Source organism: Limulus polyphemus, unplaced genomic scaffold, assembly GCF_000517525.1.
Source record: "Limulus polyphemus unplaced genomic scaffold, Limulus_polyphemus-2.1.2 Scaffold445, whole genome shotgun sequence".
NCBI lineage: Eukaryota > Metazoa > Arthropoda > Merostomata > Xiphosura > Limulidae > Limulus > Limulus polyphemus.
The window spans coordinates 91723-112852 of NW_013666055.1; the positions used below are offsets into that span (position 1 = coordinate 91723).

Genomic DNA, 21130 nt, shown 5'->3' on the forward strand with positions numbered 1-21130 from the left:
CTGGAGTACCACACAGTCTTACAATTAGTTTCTAACACTGCTAGTAAATTTCGAATCCTTTCCACTTATTATTGTTTCTTAGCAACTTCTATTTTCTGTCTGTGTGTTTTCAGTTAATCATAAAACATATTTCGGTTCTCTTTATTTGTATATTTTATTTTAGTACTATATGTCACGTGGTAGTATAGCTACGTAATATAAGTATACTATATTAGAACAATAATGAAACAACAATGATATTTTATACATTGTTGGAGACACGTGGTGTGACAGACTCGAGAGATGGAACATCACAATCAGTTTTTTAAATTAACGTATACTTCAATATCAAACAGTTTGGTATGTATTAACCCTGAAGAAGCTGTAAAAGTGAAACATTGGTAGTAATAAAAAACAAATATATTTACATCTTTACGGTCGTTTATCTAAACTTTTATCACAAGAGATAAATCAGTTTTTTTGTACAAAGTCAAGTAACATTCTTAAAACAGGAATTATTTCACACCTATAGATTTCCAAACAACCTTTATTTTTCTCAGCTTGGTTACATGAGAATGATAAATCCATCAGAAATGTGTTCCATTTTCACAAAATAAGCATTCCACAAGTTATTGGTTTTCTTCTAAAACACAAAATTATCACTGTAATTATGTAACTGTGAAATCATATGCCAAGGGCAATATTTGCTTACATACAATGGCTCATTCCATGTACCAACAAAATAACCTGGAAATATGAAAAGTGTTACTAAAAATCTGTCTGCTTCTACAACTTGTCAAATGTGTATTGTACTATAAATCTGTATCTACAGACTGAAATGTAACAATTTCAGATAAACCTTTTTAAAATTTGAAACAAAACAATATACTTAGGAAGAAAAAATGTACAAAAAGATGTGAGTAAAAGAAAAATGAAAAACTTTAGAGAATAGTCACAACAGATCTTAAAATATTTTAACAATCATACGAATTCTCTAGTTCGTTTCTACTGAGTAATGACCTGCATATTGGATCAGGCCTCTTGAAGCATATTACAACTCAGTTTTTATTTAAAAAATCACACATGTTTACTTCTCATGATTAACATCTAAGGACCTTCAATTTTCTTGGCTAACACACTAAGCTACTAAGTTGTATACCAGAATACAAAGAAAGTCAGTACACGTCTGATTATTTAGAAACTGTTTCTAGAAAGCCTGGATGATTGTTTACTTGTATCGATGGAAGAATTTGTCTTCTTCCTGAATACAAGTCTAGCCAATATGAAGTAGACAACAGCTGCAAAATGTTGTGTGTTACACAAAACAAGACTCAAGTAACATATTCTGTCTCACTCATGGATACAGATGGTGCAACTTTATTATTCCCTGCAAAGGTTACCAGAGAATCTAACGTGTAAGAGAAGACAAATTTGTCATGGTTGCTCTAAACATTCAATAAGGTTTCAACCACTCTATCCTTATCTATTAGTTATGAATGATAACTGTTTCAACTACTTATTTGAAACTGCAACACTACTAACATGATTCTAATAAACTATTCAGTAAATCATGTTTTTTTTTTCTTGATATGCAGAAAAAAAAAGTGCTACCAGTGCCTGAAATGTATTGGTATTAGCAGTACTACATGATTTACTTATAATCAATATTTTGATTTTGTTTTGACTCTAAATAAGTTATCAAGATAATTACAATAAATGATGTTCTAAAATGCATTCATGTCATAAATTAGAAGAATAGAACACAATCTCTTGATACAACACAATGTGAATCAAGAAGTGAAAGAAAAATTTAACAATTAACTATAATTTGCTATAGCTTTCAATACTGTATTCTCTCAATAGGAAGTAGAACTGTATTCTGTTCTTTGAAGATACATAATATATCAACCATCTACTTGCATGCTGTTGCTGTCCTTCCATACCTAACTGCAAGAATTTTGAACACAGAAAATAGTCTTAGTTCATCATGATGATACCTTAAAATGAAGGACAACTTTTATCTTCTCCCTTGTAGAGAGAAGCTTTGAAACTACAGATACAGAAATACAAAAGCTAGCAATGAGAGTAAAATATCAACTAAAAAGTCCAAAAGTAAACAACAGATTCTCTGGAAAGGAACAGGTTATGCATGAATTTCTGAGTAAAATGGCTATACTACATAAGTATGGAGAAACAAAAATTAGTCCACAAGTAGTTCAAAGTGAACGCTTCCCAACCGTTCTTTTCTATCATGTTTGATATTAGCAGCCCAGGCTTTACACTCAATGTTCATCAGTACACCTGAGGTAGGGTCCTGGAAGTGGACAAACACGAATGGTGACAGATAACCTGGCTGGTTGTTGAAGGGAAAATAGTAGTTTGGAATGCTTTGAGAAGGATAGTAATTAATAGGTCCAATATTCTCTCTGTCAGCTGGATTCTGGAGGAAATAAAAGTTTAAAATTGCAAACACACACACACACATATATATACTATATGAACTTTAATAAATTTAAACATGATTGCAAAACACGTATGAAATCAACAAATGATAGGTCTACAGTGAATGATATTTTAATTAATTTTGAATACATATACAAATTTGACTAGTACTGATATTATTATTAACATCATAATTCATTACATGACTAGCTGATTTAAAAGCAGATCAATTAATAAATTGTGGCTAGTATAAAACATTAATGAAACAGTTCAGTTTTCTATCCACCTAACAACTGAACAGTAGTAAGCTGTTTTTATTAAACTTAAAGGGTTATCTTCATTTTTAACCCATTCAGACAAGTTTTTCCAACTGTAGAATGCACCAAATATTTTAGTTTATTTTTTATAATCATAATTAATAGTACCAAGATAAGGAAAAAATATTAGAAGATCGTACTTTGATTGTACACATATACATATAAAAATTATGCCAACACAACCTTGTAGTGTTTAAAAAACATGAAACCTAACTTTATTGTTGGAGTCTAAGGTTAAGATTCAATTAATTCAGTCCAGAGTTTTCCTCTTTTTCTTATGCCATAATATTTGCTTCAAAAATGATGCAGCAATATTGTTTCAAGTTAAATCAAAAGACTGAGTTAGGGGTTAATAATAACATGACAAATGATAGTTTCTGTGTAAGTAAGGATGATTTATCATGTAAAAGTAAGTTGTTTCCAAGTCTTACAAACCAAAATAAGAAATGGTAAAGAAACAAATAAATAAAATGATGATATTTACCTCGCCTTCACAAGAAATGTAGACATTTCTGGGATCATACTTCTTTTTCACATCTTCTGGCATATTGTCTGGCAAACTATTGTTGTCATAAGGTTCTGGTTTCCAGCCATATATCTGAAAAAGAAAAAAAATATGTCAGATAGCACTTAAGTTCCCCTCTTTTAGAAATTTTCCACCATATGGTTAACTTAATTTTCTATAGCCTGTAATATACAAAAGTAGGAAAAATGTTAGAAGAACTACTGATGAAAGCAATTTTAGTTCCAAGTTCAACATTAGTTCTTTTGTCTCCGAGTTGCCTTGTTAGTTATCTTCACCATGCCAATTAAAAATATCAGAGCATATTCATACCAATTTATTTTGGCAAATAGTACAGCTTATTTAGATGTGCAACAGTTTCTCTAGATTCCATTCAGCAATTGTCATTTCAACTATTTGGCTACTGTAGCGTAGTACAAGCCTTATAATATTTTTATTGCAATTTCAACAATCAGCTAATTTGTAACTACTAAAAGTAATATCTTTAATAAACAAAAGTTACAATTCTGTAGGAAAATTAATAATCATGACTCACCCGATTAATTTTGATCAACACGCATGGACGACCTACATCATATCCAAATTTCCGTGAACTACTGCAGTTATTGTTAATTAAATCCAAGTTAAAGTGGCACACTTCTTCAGGTTTCCGAGTCTCTTCAAAACTGCATGTTGTTAAGTGTTCTCCATGTTGCTGTCCACCTTGGTAGGCTGCAGATATAAATACATCAACAATACTTTATCAACCTGTTACTATAGGAAAAATAATAATAATACCCAGTAAACTAATGAGCTACAGAAAGACAGATACTTGTCAATAACCCAGAAAGACAGTAATAAACCCATCTAAATTGCTAGGTACGCATAATTATTATTAATGTATGATTATTCAAAAGAGATTATAATATGAAATAGACTAATGATACATAAGACATTGAACTGCTACACATAGGAAAATATGAATAAATTACCTTCTTGATAGAGGAAAAATATTTATATCCACACACTTTTGATAGGTTATAGAAACAGATTCACAAACATAGTCAATCTGAAGATAATGAAAAAGTACCCTAACAGGTTATCACAAAATATGACAAGAAACATCTTCAAATCTATGACATATTTGTTATGAAATGTTTTTTTAACAAGACACTAAATGTTTGTATGGTGGTTCCCAACCTCTGGTCCAAAGACTTTACCAGTCCACACAAACATCTAGTGAATAAACATTCATGATATTGAGATTCTAAATCCTTTCAAGATTGTTTTTACAATCCTATGTAAAACTATTCACATTCTGCATACTATGAATATTATTACATATTAAAATCACAAGGGTTTGCAATGAGTTTTTCTTTTTGTTTTTTAGCTTAGTTTAGTGGATGGGATGACCTAGGTCAGTGGTTCTCAATGTGGGCCATATGGCCCCCAGGGGGCAATGCCATGTTTCTAAAGGGCCACACATGAATGATGGAAAATTAGGGGGGGCCACAGTAAATTCTGAGTAGCCACTATAATATTTAAGATTGAATCAAAGGTTTCCTTCTTCCCATATCTGTCATAGCTCAGAAATCAAGTTACCAGACGCAACTAGTACTCAAGTAACAATCAAAATGTTTGTCTGGTATCTGTGAATGTTTTTGACTGATTCTCAAGGGCAGCAGATTGATATAACAGCCCACGCTAGATTCAAACGTGACAAACATTATTTCTGGATAAATAATGAATAGCTAATAAGTTGCCACAGCTCTGGGAGAAGGCAAAGTTGTATTTCATCACTTTTCCCACATCTTATCTGGTTGAATCTGGTTTTAGTCAGGTGACTTATTTGCTATCAAAAATACGTAACCATCTTGATGTTGTGAAGAGAGGTGATCTTTGCTTATCACTGACCACACTTCAACCAGACATTCAAAAACTGAATAAAATATCAATGATTAACAGAATATTTTTTACTTGTATAAGTAAACAGTATGTTATAAACAAAATATTTAAAAACAATACAATATTGTAAAAATAATATTATTATAAATCAACAGTGTGGAAATAAAGTAACTTTTTTCCTAAGTAACAGTCTATGAAGGGTGGAGCCATAGAGATAAACGAAACTCAAAAGGGAGGCACGAGCAAAAAAGGTTGACCTAGGCGAACCAATAGGTTCCTTGTTGTCCATAAAATTTATGTTATGTAACATTATACTTCTAATAGTCAGTAAGCTTTTCACAAAGATTCTGCCAGCCATTAGAGTAAAAAATGTTGGGGACTATTATGCTATTGCATATATTTTACAAAACTTTAGTAACCTATACTTAGAGAAATTAATATAATGCACTGTCTTTCTGTTGAGTATTAACACATTTGTAATTCTGTAAAAAACAACATTTTTTATATTATTCATTTTTTGAGGTTGTATTACATTTGTACAATATCTAATGCCTCTAATTTGATATAGATTCATATTTATTGAAAGCAGTTTGTATTTCAAAGTAATCTAGGTCTATGTGGTATAAATTTGCTCCTGAAAAACTATTTTTTATTTATTTGAAAATATCAAAAATAATTTCAAAACAAAGTTTCATATTTTTGTATAAAGATTTGAATATGATGACTGTTAGTTTCAACCTTAAAAATTAAGTTTTACATCAGAATTTGATTTTTTATCTTGAAAATTTTACAGTGCCTTGTAAAAGTATTTACCCCAATGCAAAGTTTCCACATTTTGTTGCCGACTGAACTTGCAATCATGAAACTTCCAAATGGTACTTTATGTTTAGAACCTACACAATCTACTTCAAACTGGGAAAGCTAAAAAAATGCTGATATTATGTAAGTAAATAACATTTTCAAAGAAAATTAGAATATTCAGCCCCTTTACTACAGCAACCCTAAATCAGTTCAGGTGCAAATGATTAGTTTGAAAGGTCACAAAATTAGTATAATGGTCTCTGTCTGTGTGTAATCAAAGTGCTTTAACTTGACTTCAGAGTTGTTCAAGCCACAACTCACATAGTGATATGACCAACCAACCATGAAGCTTTCTAAGGAGCTTTCCAAACAAGTCAGGGATAAAGTGGTAGAGAAGCACAGATCAGAGAAGGTTACAAGAAAGTTTCAAAGTCACTGATTATCCCTTTGAGTACGGTGAAGTCCACCATTACGAAATGGAATGTGCTTCATACCACCCAGATCAGGCCACCCTTCCAAACTAAGCAGCTGGGCAAGCAGGAAACTGGTTAGGGATACCACTGTGAAGCCAACAGTGACTTTGAAAGATTTGCAGAGTTCCATGTCCGAGATGGGAGTCAGTGTTCATACATCGACAATATCCTGGTCCCTACACAAAGCTGACCTGTATGGGTAAGTGGCAAGAAAAAAGCCATTACTGAAAAACAAACATCTTAAATCTCCTATGGAGTCTGCAACAAAGCATGTAAATGATGCTGCAGACGTGGGAGAAGGTATTGTGTTGTCAGACGAGACAAAAATTGAGCTTTTTGGTCTAAATTCAAAGCATTACATCTGGCGCAAGTCCAACATAGCATATTATCCAGTCAACACCATCCCAACTGTCAAGCATGGTGGTGGCAACATCATGTTATAGGGATGCTTCTCATCAGCAGGGAATGGGTAGCTTGTCAGAATTGAGGGAAGATGGATGGTGTAAAGTACAGACAAATCCTGGAGGAAAACCTGCTTGAGTCAGCCAATAATCTAAAACTGGGTCAAAAATTCACATTTAAGCAGGACAATGACTCAAAGCACAAGGCCAAAGCCACACTGGAGTGGTTTCGAAAAAAGAAAGTGAATGTCCTGAAGTGGCCAAGTCAAAGTCCTGACTTGAATCCAATAGAAAATTTATGGCAAGACTTGAAAATTGCAGTCCATTAACAATCCCCAACAAACTTGTTGGAACTGGAGTAATTTTGAATGGGCAAGAATTACACCATCCCATTGTGCAAAGCTAGAAGAGACCTATCCTAAAATACTCACGGTAGTAATTACTGCTGCCAAAGGTGTTTCTACCATGCACTGACTTATGCAATTAGCAATATATTTCAATAATAGATATTTTCTTTGCAGGTTTTGCTGACATTCAACCTCCTTCACACATAACAGTGTTAAGATTGATCATTAAAGTTTTGAATAAAAACAAGTTCATTAAAAATTGTTTACATTATTTGTATTTCATCAAAATGTGACATTACTGGTAAGGGGTGAATACTTTTGCAAGGCACTGTACCTTTGTGTACAGTTACTTGTACGAGACATGCTGTATTATTTCATAATTTTTTTTGACAACATAAAATCAAATTTTTGTTGGTAAGGTAAGAACTCACGTTCTAAAAACTCATTAAGAGAATCAACCCAATATTCCCACTGCTTTGAGCTACCATGACGAAACCAGATGAGGGTGCTGTCCACATTTTCTTCAGGTGGCGAGGGTCTAAAACCTACACCTGGATTGAGAAAAAATATCTTAAGTTAGCCAAAAGAAAGAAAAGTTTTTCATACAATATAAAACTCTTTTGTTTATAGTTTGTCCTTAAAAATATTCTAGATTACCTAAATTCTATGTATTGCATATATATTAATATTTGCTCTAGTTTGGTAATAATCCTCTGCATTTCAATTAGTTTTGAAAATTCATGATGCACTAATTTTTCACTATAAAAATACAAAGGATATGAGCCGAACACAATGAAAGATAAAAAGAAGCCTTCTTCATCCAACTAACTGATAACACTTAGTCAACCTAGCATAGAAGTCAGTAAAACCTGGAAACCCTTCTTGAAATCAATCATATAGCTGATTCAAGCTCTAATGGAAAAGACTTCATTTGAGTAGATACTGCATCAGCCTTTCTACAAAGAAAACCCAGGATCAAATCCTGGCTCCTACCATCACAACCTGTCCTTCTCAGAATGTCCCTGAAAGTAGCAGCAGTATAGTAGTTAAAATGTAGGATATAAACTTGTTAGTAATGGTTACAACAACAGGATGTGTAGCATTATAAATGAAATTTTGAACAAATGTTTATTGAGCATACTTATTTACTAAGAGTTTTCCATTCATTAGTTCTACAAATAATACGTTTAGGAACTCATACAGAAAGTTATTATCAGTAATCATACAATACAAAACCTTGTAATTATTAATTACCTAATGCAGAAGATTATGTTTTAATATGTAATGATAAAGTATGTTATGTTTAATGATAAGTGCTGAATCAATACAGAAAGCAAAAATATATATATATATTGCTAATTAATATAGATAAATGTGTTTCATTTTGACATATAGTTGCAAATACCTTAAATTGCATACATCTTACAAATTACTGCTTATATGAGATTGAAAATTAAAAGTTTCAAAGTTATAAAAAATTAGATAATCAAAATGAGATTAAAAAAGATATATTGCAGTTTGCTTCAATTCAAATTTAACTTTCAGATATAACAGAATTTATTTTATAATAGTTTTGAAATGACTGGGTTCTGAATTAATACCTAATAAAGATGCATGTACAGCGTATAAATTTAATTTTTTTTTATAATTGCCTTTCAACAGAAGAAGTGCTAATGTAAAAATACTTACTATTTCAGAGAAGCACAAGCAAAAATGTTACAATTATTTTATGCAAGAATCTTTTTTTTAGAATATTCTAATGAAAAGTGAGAATCATCACGGTGTCTTATAATACATTAATGTAGTAGTATAAACATTTATTATACATTTTACTGCCATTAGTCTACATTTCACAATGTAAGATCATCATTTAAGATTTTCAGAAATATACGACTTTTATATGATAGAATGTGAAATTTTTGGATACATATTATTTTTCTCGGGTAATATGAAAAGATAATGTGTTATTTTGTGATGCAAATATTGTATGAAAGTTAAGATACAGTAATACACATTCAGCAGTTTCCAATTCATACTTCTCGATGCCTAGGACAACAAGATTTTTATCAAGAACAAATTTTCTGTTTCACTTTGTCCTTCAGACAAGAAGTTTTTTATTTGAATTTTATTTTCTCTCTTGTTGTAATCAAACTTTGATATTACTGTGTCATCCCGCTATATAACTAAAATTGCATTGCTACACTGCAATATATACTGTGCAAGCATTAACATATAAAATATACTGCAGCAACAACAAATTGAGAGGAACTTAGAAGTACACTATTTTTTACTGTTCCTGTTTGTTGAATGTGTTCTGTTTCCTGGTCAGAAGTATGAATGCTTGTGTGTGTTATGAAAGGGTGGGGGGGGCATCTGTTAGAGTGGAAATGTTGGCCACATTTCAGAGTATTTGGTTGTGACAAGTTGCAGTGTGTGTTTTGTTGAAGTTAATAAAAAGAAGAATTAAACTGTAGTTATTTATTGCTAATACCACAAAGAGTTGGTGCTACAATACCTTTTATTTGATTAATTACACTATAAAATAATCAGCATTAACATGAACCTTAAAACACTATCACATCACTGAAGTAAATACTTTATCTAAATAGTTTGACAAGTAAAACAAACTATTTACTGTCCATACAGTAAATAAATGGACAAATACTATATTGATAATTTGATGTCTACATATATTCCAAAATATCAAATTACACAGCAAAATTAAAGCAAGAACAGAAAAACAGTCTGAGGGAAATCAAAGTGGCATATACTACACAGCTCTATGTCAAATTTAAAACAATCATATTAATAGATGTTAAAAATAACTAGTTTGCTACATAAATTATATATAGCTATGATAAAAAATCCAACAAGCGCATCGACAGAAAAGTACAATGACTTTTACACAGGTTGCAAAGTAGAGTAGACATTCAATTTTTTTTCTGTTTCTTGCTGAATTGCATTTAAAAGAATACTCAGTCATACTTCACTACTCAGAAAACTCTGTTTAAAATTCATTCAAAGTTTCTTTCACCATCATGTGACTGTTTTATGCCAATCAAGACACACAAATCATGTACTCTTAAAAATAAACTAGGAAGCACAGTAAAAAGTGAAGCCAAAAACATTAGAGCTCAATCTTGAGTGGAAAGGGACACGTTGTCTCATAGCTTTGGATTTAGCAAGAAAAGTAAAAGAATCAAAATAGAAAGACAGCCCTGTAAACCAACTACCAGTGATATTGCTGCAACTGCTTATAGCAGCATTCAGCCATGAAAAATAAAAAATGGAATGGAAATAAAAGTAAAAGTGTTTCAGTCTCATTGGAAAAATATCTTGGCCATGATTAATTCTTAAGAAAAGCCAGGCCCAGGGAAAATCAGTTTACAACATATTTTATATATTTGAAATATTTTACAACAGCTTCTAGTCACTCTGGATCAGATAAAATACTTTCTTGAATGGATGTAATAAGTTCACTGTTGAACCAATCATAGCACACAAAAGCAACAAAGCTCACATGGCAAGTGTTTCATAATACAATCAGGAGAATACTCAGTGTGGGGGTGTGCAACCACTTATTGTGCAGGCAATGCACAAACTGAAGGAGATGGAAAAGAAAAGATTTACACTGTTGCTTAACAATTCAGGTTTAATTGCTAATAAAGGCAAACCTCTATCAGACATAGAATTCCTGTGCAGAGTAGTAGAGAAGGCTGGTGTGAATGTAGTAGACAATTATACCAACATAAGAAATGCTTCTGAATTCAGTGTGAGGCAGAAATCCTTAGCTGAGATTGAGTTATCTGGTCATTCCCCCCTTGGCAGCCAGTTTAAAAAGTAATGTTAAAAACTAATTGACAGAATGGTAAAGTACACTGATGAAAAGTTTTCCAACTTCAACTGCATGCCAACTGAGGCAATAAGTGTTTTTGATTAAACATTTTGGCCAGAAACTAGAGAAGAGACCCATTCATATGGCAATTCTGGAATTTAACAAATCCTAGTCCATTTTGATGTCTTTTTTACTAAAGAGGAGAAGAGAGAAATTATGTGGACTAAAAGCACACACGAAAAGATTCTAGCACAGAAATATAACAGTTCTGTCTAAATACTCAACCATTATGTCAACAAAAGCTTCCACTCTCAGCAATATCTTGGAGATTGTGGAGATGATATTTACATTCAGTGTGTGTTTTCATCATTTGAATGCCATCAAGGTCCACTTACAAACCTGGCTGAGTAGAGACATCTTGCAAGGTATGATGCTTCTTAATCCTTTGAGCATGTAATAAAATTTCAAGTAGTCTCTCAAAAAGTGTCAATTATCCACTAAAAAAATAAAATTTAGAATTTGACTTTTTTTATTACTTTTTTAATATCCAAATCCACTAGTCGCACTTTTGTTCGGTGATGTATGTACATGCGATATTAAGGTTGGAAATTCAAAGATGTGAGTATCCAATTGTCATCCTATGAGAAAATGTGAAACCATATGGTAAATCCATTTATTGCACCAAACAGCTCTATAATTTAATTTGTCTATTTTTTTGTCTTGCCATGTACCATACACTAAAATGAGATGTGCTCAGTTTTGGCAAAAATGCTTGAACTGGTTCATGTTTTCTTTATTTGTTTTCGGACTAGGTGAGCATAGCAATTTCAAGTGTTCATTGTTAAATAAAAGCATATTACAAATAAAAGTTATATACCATTTGATTGTGTATTATATGAGATAGTGATGGGACAAGTGCTGCTATTGAGACACGGAGTTCGTCTAGTTCTAAAATTCAACGTGGGGGCAACCACAATTTGAGAGATGGAAGCTTTTTACAATAATGAATAAAGCCTGGGTGTACAAATACCTTATATATGAAAAAGATGAAGGTTACAATAATGAATGAGGTCTGGGTGTACTTGAATGAATGTGACAAGAAATGTGAGTTTCTACAAATCATGAAGTGCTTTGAACTTTCCAGTTTGGTACAGAGAATGTAATTAAGTTTTCATTGAAATCTTTGGTTATTGCAAGTTTCTTGTACTATAAGATATTCAACTTTCACAAAGTAAACAGTAAAGCAAAACATGAACACTAAGTACTTTCAGGAGAATGTGTTGACACCAATTATCAATGATGAAATTCCTGCAGTGTATAGTCAAAACATCAAAAAGATAAGATAAAATGAAAATAAGACTTCAGGTTCCACATCAAACTATGGAGGATGATGCTGGTGTCCATGTTATCCCCTTCTTCAACATACTTGTGAAATACTTGCCTATGAACCCAAACATTTGGTTTGCTTAAACATGATTTTTTAAAGCCTATATCAATACAGTGGAGAGGTTGTGGAACATCTGTTAAAGTTTTGAATTAAGAATGACTATGCCATTGTTCACAAATTTACAATGGCTGGTTTATTTCTTGAGTTTTGCACAAATCTACTTTAGGGCTATGTGCACTACCCATACCTAATTTAGAAGTTACAGATTAGAGGGAAGGCAGCTAGTTAACATCACTCACTGCCAACTCTTGGCTTCTGTAAGCAAATAATGGGACTGACCTTCATATTATAATGTCCTCATGGATGAAAGGGTAAGCACATTTAATGATTGGATTCAAACCTATGACTAGAAGATTGAGAGTCAAATCCATAACCACCAGGCCATGCCAGGCCCGTTACAATGGAAAATACAATGTTGACTAATAACATGTAATCACAGACATCAGACTGAACATGACTGGTGAAGGAGGAAGTAGTTACAAAGACAGCCCAGGATATGAAATGTTCTTATAACATATGATTAACCCATCATATGATTCGTAACTGTGATTTACAATAAGCCTATGTTATGAAATCTTCCTTGGTTTTTAAAATATCTCCTGATACTTCTTGACAAAAGTTTGGGTATATAAGAGAATGTAAGCAGATGCCAGAAGCATTAAAAATATGTTCTGGGGACAGTACCTAGACAGTTCAAAAGTACTTGTACAACTAAGTTTTGTGTTTCTGATATTGTTAGTGTGTGACAAAAAACAGGTTCACCTTGGAGATTTTGAGCTTGCATTTCATAAGTTACTTTGCCATTGTAACTTGGATACAAATAAAATAATTGTTTTCGAAATCCAAAAATAAGCGTAACTTGAGAGGACTGTTATATTGGATACAGAACTGATGTGGAGATGTATGTACAATACTACTGTTGTTTTTTATTTCTGCCAAAAAAAAAGATTTCATCCAAAATATGAGCCAATTATGAAAGACAGCCTTACTCACAAAACTTCCAGGACAAATATCATCAATTTCCACATCATTTTTAGGTGGATGATCATTTCAAAAATGATTTAGCACTAGGTAACTTCATAAAAGTCCTGACTACTTACATGTGTTTTTAACAATAATTTTTATAGTGAAAATAAACAATATAATTCTCATTATGCCATATTTCTTGTCTTTGTAAACTGTTGTTGTAAGGTCTAAAACATATTTGTCTTGCTTTATAAAGTGGAGTATTTTTTGACTGTTCTTTGAAAATATGTAATAAGTTTGGAATAGACAGAATTTTATACTGCTTTGAGTAAAAACCCTGAATTTTTTTGAAATAAAAAAATACATCATAGATAACTTGAAAAAAAAATTAACAAATGCTAAAGGTAAATTGTTTAACTAGTAAATATAGTAATCAAGTAAATATTATATCAAGAGTCTTACAGTGATAAAACAGTGTGGTGGATCAAGTGCTGTATATCATTGTGAGTGAGTTACAGTAATATCTGTGTTATAAAACCTAGCTTTCAGATACAGCTTAAACTTAGTGAGTCAGGCATAGGCAGGAGAAAAATATGAATATCAGGATGTGGGTATACTAATGATTGAGGTCACCTTATATACAATGTTATCTGTGATTATTGATTTCATAGTTGAAACAGCAACTTCCCCTGATAATGATATACAAGTTTCTATTCCTCATTCAAAGGGACACTTTGATACCAGATTACAATTCGGGAAGCACATTCCCACAGTTCTGCTACCTACAGAGTTAGGCTACTGTTTTCATAGAAGTTCCACTTCATTTCAAAAAATACAAAATAAAATAGTATAAATAAATTATGTAACTGAATGAAACTAGGTATTGTGAAAATTTTGGTTACTTTGAGATGAATGTTCTGTTTATGATCTGGAAGAAATGGACTTTACCTTACTATTTTATTATATAAAGATCTCCAATAAATTACCAAGATACTAATTCAATTAATTCAAAATATTATAAAATGAGCTTGAAAAAAACTTACATTTATTAAAATTGAATCTATGTCACATTATCCTGTAATGACTATGAAACTCAGTTTTGGACATGAGCTGAAATACTGAATTCTTTTTATTAAGCATATTTTATTTAGATTTATTTTACATTTAAATATACTACCTAGTATGTATACATTACAAATTATCCATATTATCTTAAAAAATATTACTGGAATGATGAACAAGAAAAGGCATGATACCTGGACTGTTTCCAATTCTGCTTGAATCAAGTTTCCATTTTGGTTGATGGTAATCCACAGTCACATAAAATACCATCAACATTACTGTCCAAAAAGCAACCAGGCAGGCATAGTAAACGATGTAAAAAATTGTAATCTTGGCTAGTGGAAAGAAAAAAAATAAGTTGTTACAGCCTACACCAATCATCTTTACGCACATCAAATTGGCATACATAATAACTACACTTAAAGTTTTAAAAATAAACTTCATTGCAAACTAAGTGCAAGTTTAATTATCAAAAAAGCTATTATATATTGTTCATATATTTCTACTATTAAATATACAACTTACAGAAACTACAAAAATCACTATAGAAACTAGTTGTTTATTATGTACTAAATACTTTGTTTTCTGTATCTCCACTAATAATGTGCAACTAGCCAAGTAGAAGTTACTTAGAAATCTTGTTACACAAAAAGAAAGTTAAATTGTTAAGACAAAATTTAAATGCTTTTCCTTCCTATTTAGGAATATGATAATTGGAGCACACATTTTTATGCATAAATCATACACCTTTAACCAGTGAAATAGTCCACTATTGCCTGTATTCAGATTTTTCTAAGGTGTTTCAAAGTGAGATGTATATGGAAGACCATTTACTCTGCTTTTATATGTGAGGCAGATTGTTATCTGACAAAACATTTGCAGGGAATTGGTACCTAATTTACTTGCATTTTCATAATCTGCAAATTACCCTCTGTATTGCTGACCATCCTAATAGAATTTTTATTTTGTGGAGCACAGCATAATCATGGGTGCCTGCACGTATTATGATGTAAAATTATTATCAAAACTGTAAATTTGTGTTTGAGTACACATATTATTTTAATCTATTAGCTTACACTGTAAAAGTTGATGCCCTACATTCAAATTTTACCCCCCCCCCATAAATATTTTTGTGGGCACCCATGAGCATAATACTTGTAATATCCTTAACAAAGTTATGTATTGTGGTCACATCACAGTCATTAGCCACAATAATAAATATATACAGCTGATTACTGTACTTATTGCTATGACTACAGAATCTTACAAGCATACACAGATGGCTCATGTTACCAAAATTTTCTTCACTGGCATCAATCATGGCCTGATGTAAGAAACAAAAATTATTTTCCTAGTAACATAGATTCATTACTTTCAACTCGTTTTCTTGATAGATATGTAAATTTAAGGGTTATAAATATTTTGATTTATGGGTTCTTAAAGTTTTAATTTAAAAGTCTTTATAACTATAAATTAGGAGTTTTATTAGTATGATTTTGAAAATGTTAAACACTTGAAGTGTTCTTAATGTTATGATAGTGTTTTTAAGTACTTTAATTTAAATTGTCTATAGTAATGATTTTATAAAGTTCACAATTTCTTTCATTTAAGTTTTCTAAATGTTTGTTTTCATAAGACATTCTTTAACTTAAACTATCACATTGATAGTACCAACATTAGTTTTAACTTTTATTCACCTATATCTGTCATTCAAATATATAGACAGAATAATAAATATACATAGTAAGTGAAGTTCATGGTTACTCCTGTGGTACTTCTATAGGCACTCCTTCAGTTCTCTCGTACAATATCTATGTTTGAAACATTTTATTTACACTACTGATGGTTTGTAAGATAAAAACAGAATGATAATAAACTTGTACTATTTGCATTTAAAGTACACTAGTAATGAAAAAGTTTACAATATTTTTTTTTGTTATTATGAATTTATTGAGATTGTTTGTCTTTAAACAACAACATCTATCAATTTCTACAACTAATTAGTCTTTCATTAAATAACTTTTTTTTCTCTAACCAAAGTACAATATCCTGTGCAAAGATACTTATCATTTTCTTGATACAAATCCTTCCAACTTCACTCTTGTTATATAACAACCTACATCAGGTTATCAGTCAGTGACTTAGTGGTTTGTATACATTTTATTTTATAAATAATTATGAGTTAGAATGCAGGTAACCACAAACACCAGATATAAAATCGTTTTGCCATATTTTAAAAGAAATAACTGGAAAACATTTTGATTTATATTTTCAAATATGAATTGCACATCTTATACATTAATGCCCATAGCATAAAATACATTTTTCTGTGACTATTGTGCCTTCAGTAACAACTCTGCCATATTAAATTTTTTCATTTGTAAAAGAATCTTTTGTAAAAAAAAAAAATCACTAGAATTACTGCATTGTTAAATTTTATACTTTTGTTTGCTTTTTTTTTAAACCTTTTGAAAAAAATGTGTTTCATAAATATTGAACTTTCTTTAAAACTTTAATTTTGGATATGATTTTAATTATGCTCTTCTAAATGCATTTTTGTGCCATACTTATATTCTTATAACAACATAAAAATACCAATTTATGCCTGACCTTCCAAAAAAAGTATTAAAAAAACAGGTATAAAAAAGTAACTTTTCTATAAATTATCCATTGACTTTCAAACATTACCTAGAATTTATTCCTATACAAAATATCAACCCTCTATTATGTAGTATTCAAAAGTTATAATGTGTATATAAATAAACATAATAACAGACAAATAATAATAAAAAACAGTATCTCCCCTCATAGTAAAGTGTTCTCATATGCTTAATACAGAAGCACAATAGTTCATATGGTAGTATCCATGCTTCTTTGTTGCTCATTTATTAATAGTTATTGGTATCAGTTACACAATCTGTATAGTGCAGGTTGTAAACCAATAGATAAGCTACCATTTTCTAATTATATATCCATTCCCTTTATCATTAGCTTACAGATATAATATTCATAATAAATATGTGAAAAATTCTCAAAAATGTTGTTTAGCATGTTATGAAATGCCTCTTAATACATGTTTAGTGAAGTGATTTTTTTTATTTCTACGTATGTAGCATAGTGTTAAAGCTTTTCATACTTCACAAACAAAAATGAGTTATATTTATCATACTTAAAGCTTCACGAATATTGAACTTCCCGCCTTTATATGTGGCAATTCATCAGTATTAATTAAACAGTTACTTATACCAGTTTCAAAAATTATAAGGTACACTGTTTTAACTGGTAAATGCTGTATGACCCCTGTGTAAAAAACAATGAGCTTCCATTATCGATCTCAAAACCTAACTTCCCATGACCCACAACTTCGCAACAAAGTTGAAACTAAACAGTTCTAGCAGTGGACCTCAGTTGTCCATATGCATGGTAATATTAACACAATCAACTCCTGCAGACTGCGGGCCATGCGCAAAAATCTTACTCCCAAATAATCTGTTCTTGCGATAAGAAGTTAAGGGCACCTCTAAGTCTTGAAGTATTTTTTTGCCGACTGAAACACGGATCTCCTAAAAACTGGCTACTTACTACACGCGATCTTACGATAGCAAGTACCAGGAGATCTTACTGCAAAAAACAAACAGCCTTAACAGTTAGATAATTTCGCAAATTTAGGCCACATTTGTTCACAATACTGATGCTGTCTAAATTATTCCTTTGATAAGGATATTTTATGACATTAGTAGCAAGAGATTTTTTATTTATCTATTTACCATCAGAAATGTTGAAGTACCGATAAATGTATATTAACGACATGGATAAATTACAATGAATGTAATTATTGAAATAAATACTTATTAGCGGTCTTCATTCTGTATTCAAAAAAGGTGTTGGTTTTGAAACCCTAAATGTTTCACTCAGTTATATTAAACTATGATAATGTTCATCATAATACTAACATACTATGACATTACAAAGTGATTCAATGTATTGTAAACCTAGATCATTGGCTCGTAATCATTTATTGTCGATGTATGGTGAATTTAAATAGCAAAATCAAATCAACATCATATATCTCGCATAATCAAGAATACTGCGTCATAAATACTTTATTTAACAGCATGTCTCACAATTTATCAATTTTCATATAACAAGGGTTTGATACCAGAATTATACACTACAGTTTTTTTTTTTTTATAAAACACAAGTTCTATACTATAATATCTTTAAAGAGTGTCAATTACTGAATTTATACTACATTAAATATCATTGTCGCGAAATATTGACTGTCCCAACTACAGTTTTGAATGTACGTACTGGTTTTAAAGATTGTAAGAAAGGGTGGGGTAGCAGTTTCAAATGGTATAATGCTTCGCTAGGAGGCTAGCACTTCTGCACCACGTGACGACCGCAATTCCAGTTACGCATTAGCTCTACTTGAGGTTGCTAAATAAAGAGATTTTCTCACAGATTACACTTGTTTATTTCCTTAATCAAGCTGTTTGATCAAATAATAATTTGTGTTGCTTAGACTGGTAATATGTGAAATATGCAAATCATACAACGGGAAAGGCAAAATTTGAAACATTTATATTAGTGAAAACTTCATTCATATGACTCTTCCAAATGATATAAAGTACTTTTTTATCTGTTTTTACATCTTGAAAAAAAACATTAGTGTCTACAAATCCACTGATATAAGTTCGATTCCTCGATCGAAACTTAGTCCTAACTTATGGGCCAGTATTTTCTGTAACATTTAAAACTTTCTATAATATCACCAAAAAAATGCCACAATTTTAACACTGTGATATAAATAGATTGAAAATGTTTAGACGTATTGTGACCTATATTGCACTTTTGTGTATATGTTTAATTTTAGATCTATTCTTCGCACCCAATCTATGCTAACGGTGTCGGTACAGCGTCTATACGGCATGAATGCGACCAACTCTTACCACACATTCTCGGTGATGTAAATCAATATCCACGTCACATTTTACGTCACATTACGGGGAAAAAGTTCGTAAAGCCTATTAACTACGAAGACTCGCATGCGACAGGGTGAGTCAACGATTTTAACTTTATTCAAAGAATACAAATCTGATTTCACAAAAGAAGTGATAAAAAAATACATAAAAGAAAACTAACAGAATCTTAGGTCAAATTTGTGTAACTTGTGGTAATACATATATATATATATATTTGGATGTGGAAATATACAGCAATTGCACAAAGTGTATTATTTATCAAGAAAATATCAAGAGACCTTTGGAGGTGTTTTGCAACAAAGTTAACGAGCTAGTCAAAAGTTTTGTAAAACATAAATAATAAACTAATCTGAAATTTAAAATAAAAAAATGTGTATAACAGACTTGCATAACTGATATACTAAAGCATTTAATGATCCTAAGTTGCTTAACTTTGCGTGCAATATTTAAAAGTTTATGATTATTTCCCTGATATACTAAAGCATTTAATGATCCCAAGTTACTTAACTTTGCGTGCAATATTTAAAAGTTTATGATTATTTCCCTGATTTACTAAAGCATTTAATGATCCTAAGTTGCTTAACTTTGCGTGCAATATTTAAAAGTTTATGATTATTTCCCTGATTTACTAAAGCATTTAATGATCCCAAGTTACTTAACTTTGCGTGCAATATTTAAGTTTATGATTATTTCCCTGATATACTAAATCATTTAATGATCCCAAGTTGCTTAACTTTGCGTGCAATATTTAAAAGTTTATGATTTGTATCTTAATCTTTAATTTTGAAATAACTACAACTCAATTTTACAGTATACCACAGCAACTTGTAACACATACAGTATTACACAGTATACTTCTTAATAAAACATACATCTCCCTATGCTTTATGAACCCTATACTCGATGAAGGCTGTGAAGTCGGAGAAATATCACCTCAAACAGATCAATGGTAAAGTACACTTGAGTGCTAGATTAATCAGGAAATCTGAGCAATATCAACACTTTTATAATGAGTGTATAAACACTTTACAGAACAAACTTCTAAAGACATTCAGTGAATAAGAGGTACTAGTGCTTAAAAAGTTGTCCTCCACTGGACACTAATTTTTATTCTAAGTTTTGTCTTTTTTTGTAGAATTAGCATTTTCTGTAACCGCCACAGTTTGATAACTGTGAAAATGTATTTTGAATAAAATTACTTATGACAAATAGATATGAAAAACTCAGAAATAACACATAAAACGCAGTTATATTTAACATTACAGTAATGGCTAATTATGTGAACTAAAAACTGAAATAGACCAAAGTACTGTTAATGTTTGTGTATGTATAATATTAACATATTTTTAGATGCACTTAGCAAATAAATCAACAAATATATAAGACTAAATAATAAACAATCATACAAAACAATCTAACACACTTCATATGTTAGATAAAGTAGAAATAATAATATACTTCGGTGGTCTACAATACAGAAACTTACCTCAAAAACATGTTCATATAACTTAACTAAGTATGGTTACAACACAAGACATTAGTACATCAATAGCTGTTCATACGTACAACATGAAACTTAACTTAGTAAGGTTACAACTGAAGAGAGTAATACATTGTGACGGATATATTATTATATATTTATTTTAATATCGACGCTCGTTTAGATTA

At 31.0% G+C, this 21130-nt stretch overlaps 1 protein-coding gene across 1 annotated transcript in view; it reads right to left on the reverse strand.

Moving 5' to 3' along the window:
• Positions 1–508: 508 nt before the first annotated feature.
• The window catches only part of LOC106458327 (sodium/potassium-transporting ATPase subunit beta-like), a 25678-nt gene continuing 5056 nt past the window's right edge, over positions 509–21130 (reverse strand). The window contains exons 2-6 of the mRNA XM_013917836.2: positions 14672–14812; positions 7599–7718; positions 3797–3972; positions 3223–3336; positions 509–2419 (exon numbers count right to left, since the gene is read on the reverse strand). Coding sequence (XP_013773290.1) covers positions 2180–2419; positions 3223–3336; positions 3797–3972; positions 7599–7718; positions 14672–14812 — 791 coding nt within the window. The 3' untranslated portion in view covers positions 509–2179. The remainder of the gene's footprint in view (positions 2420–3222; positions 3337–3796; positions 3973–7598; positions 7719–14671; positions 14813–21130) is intronic.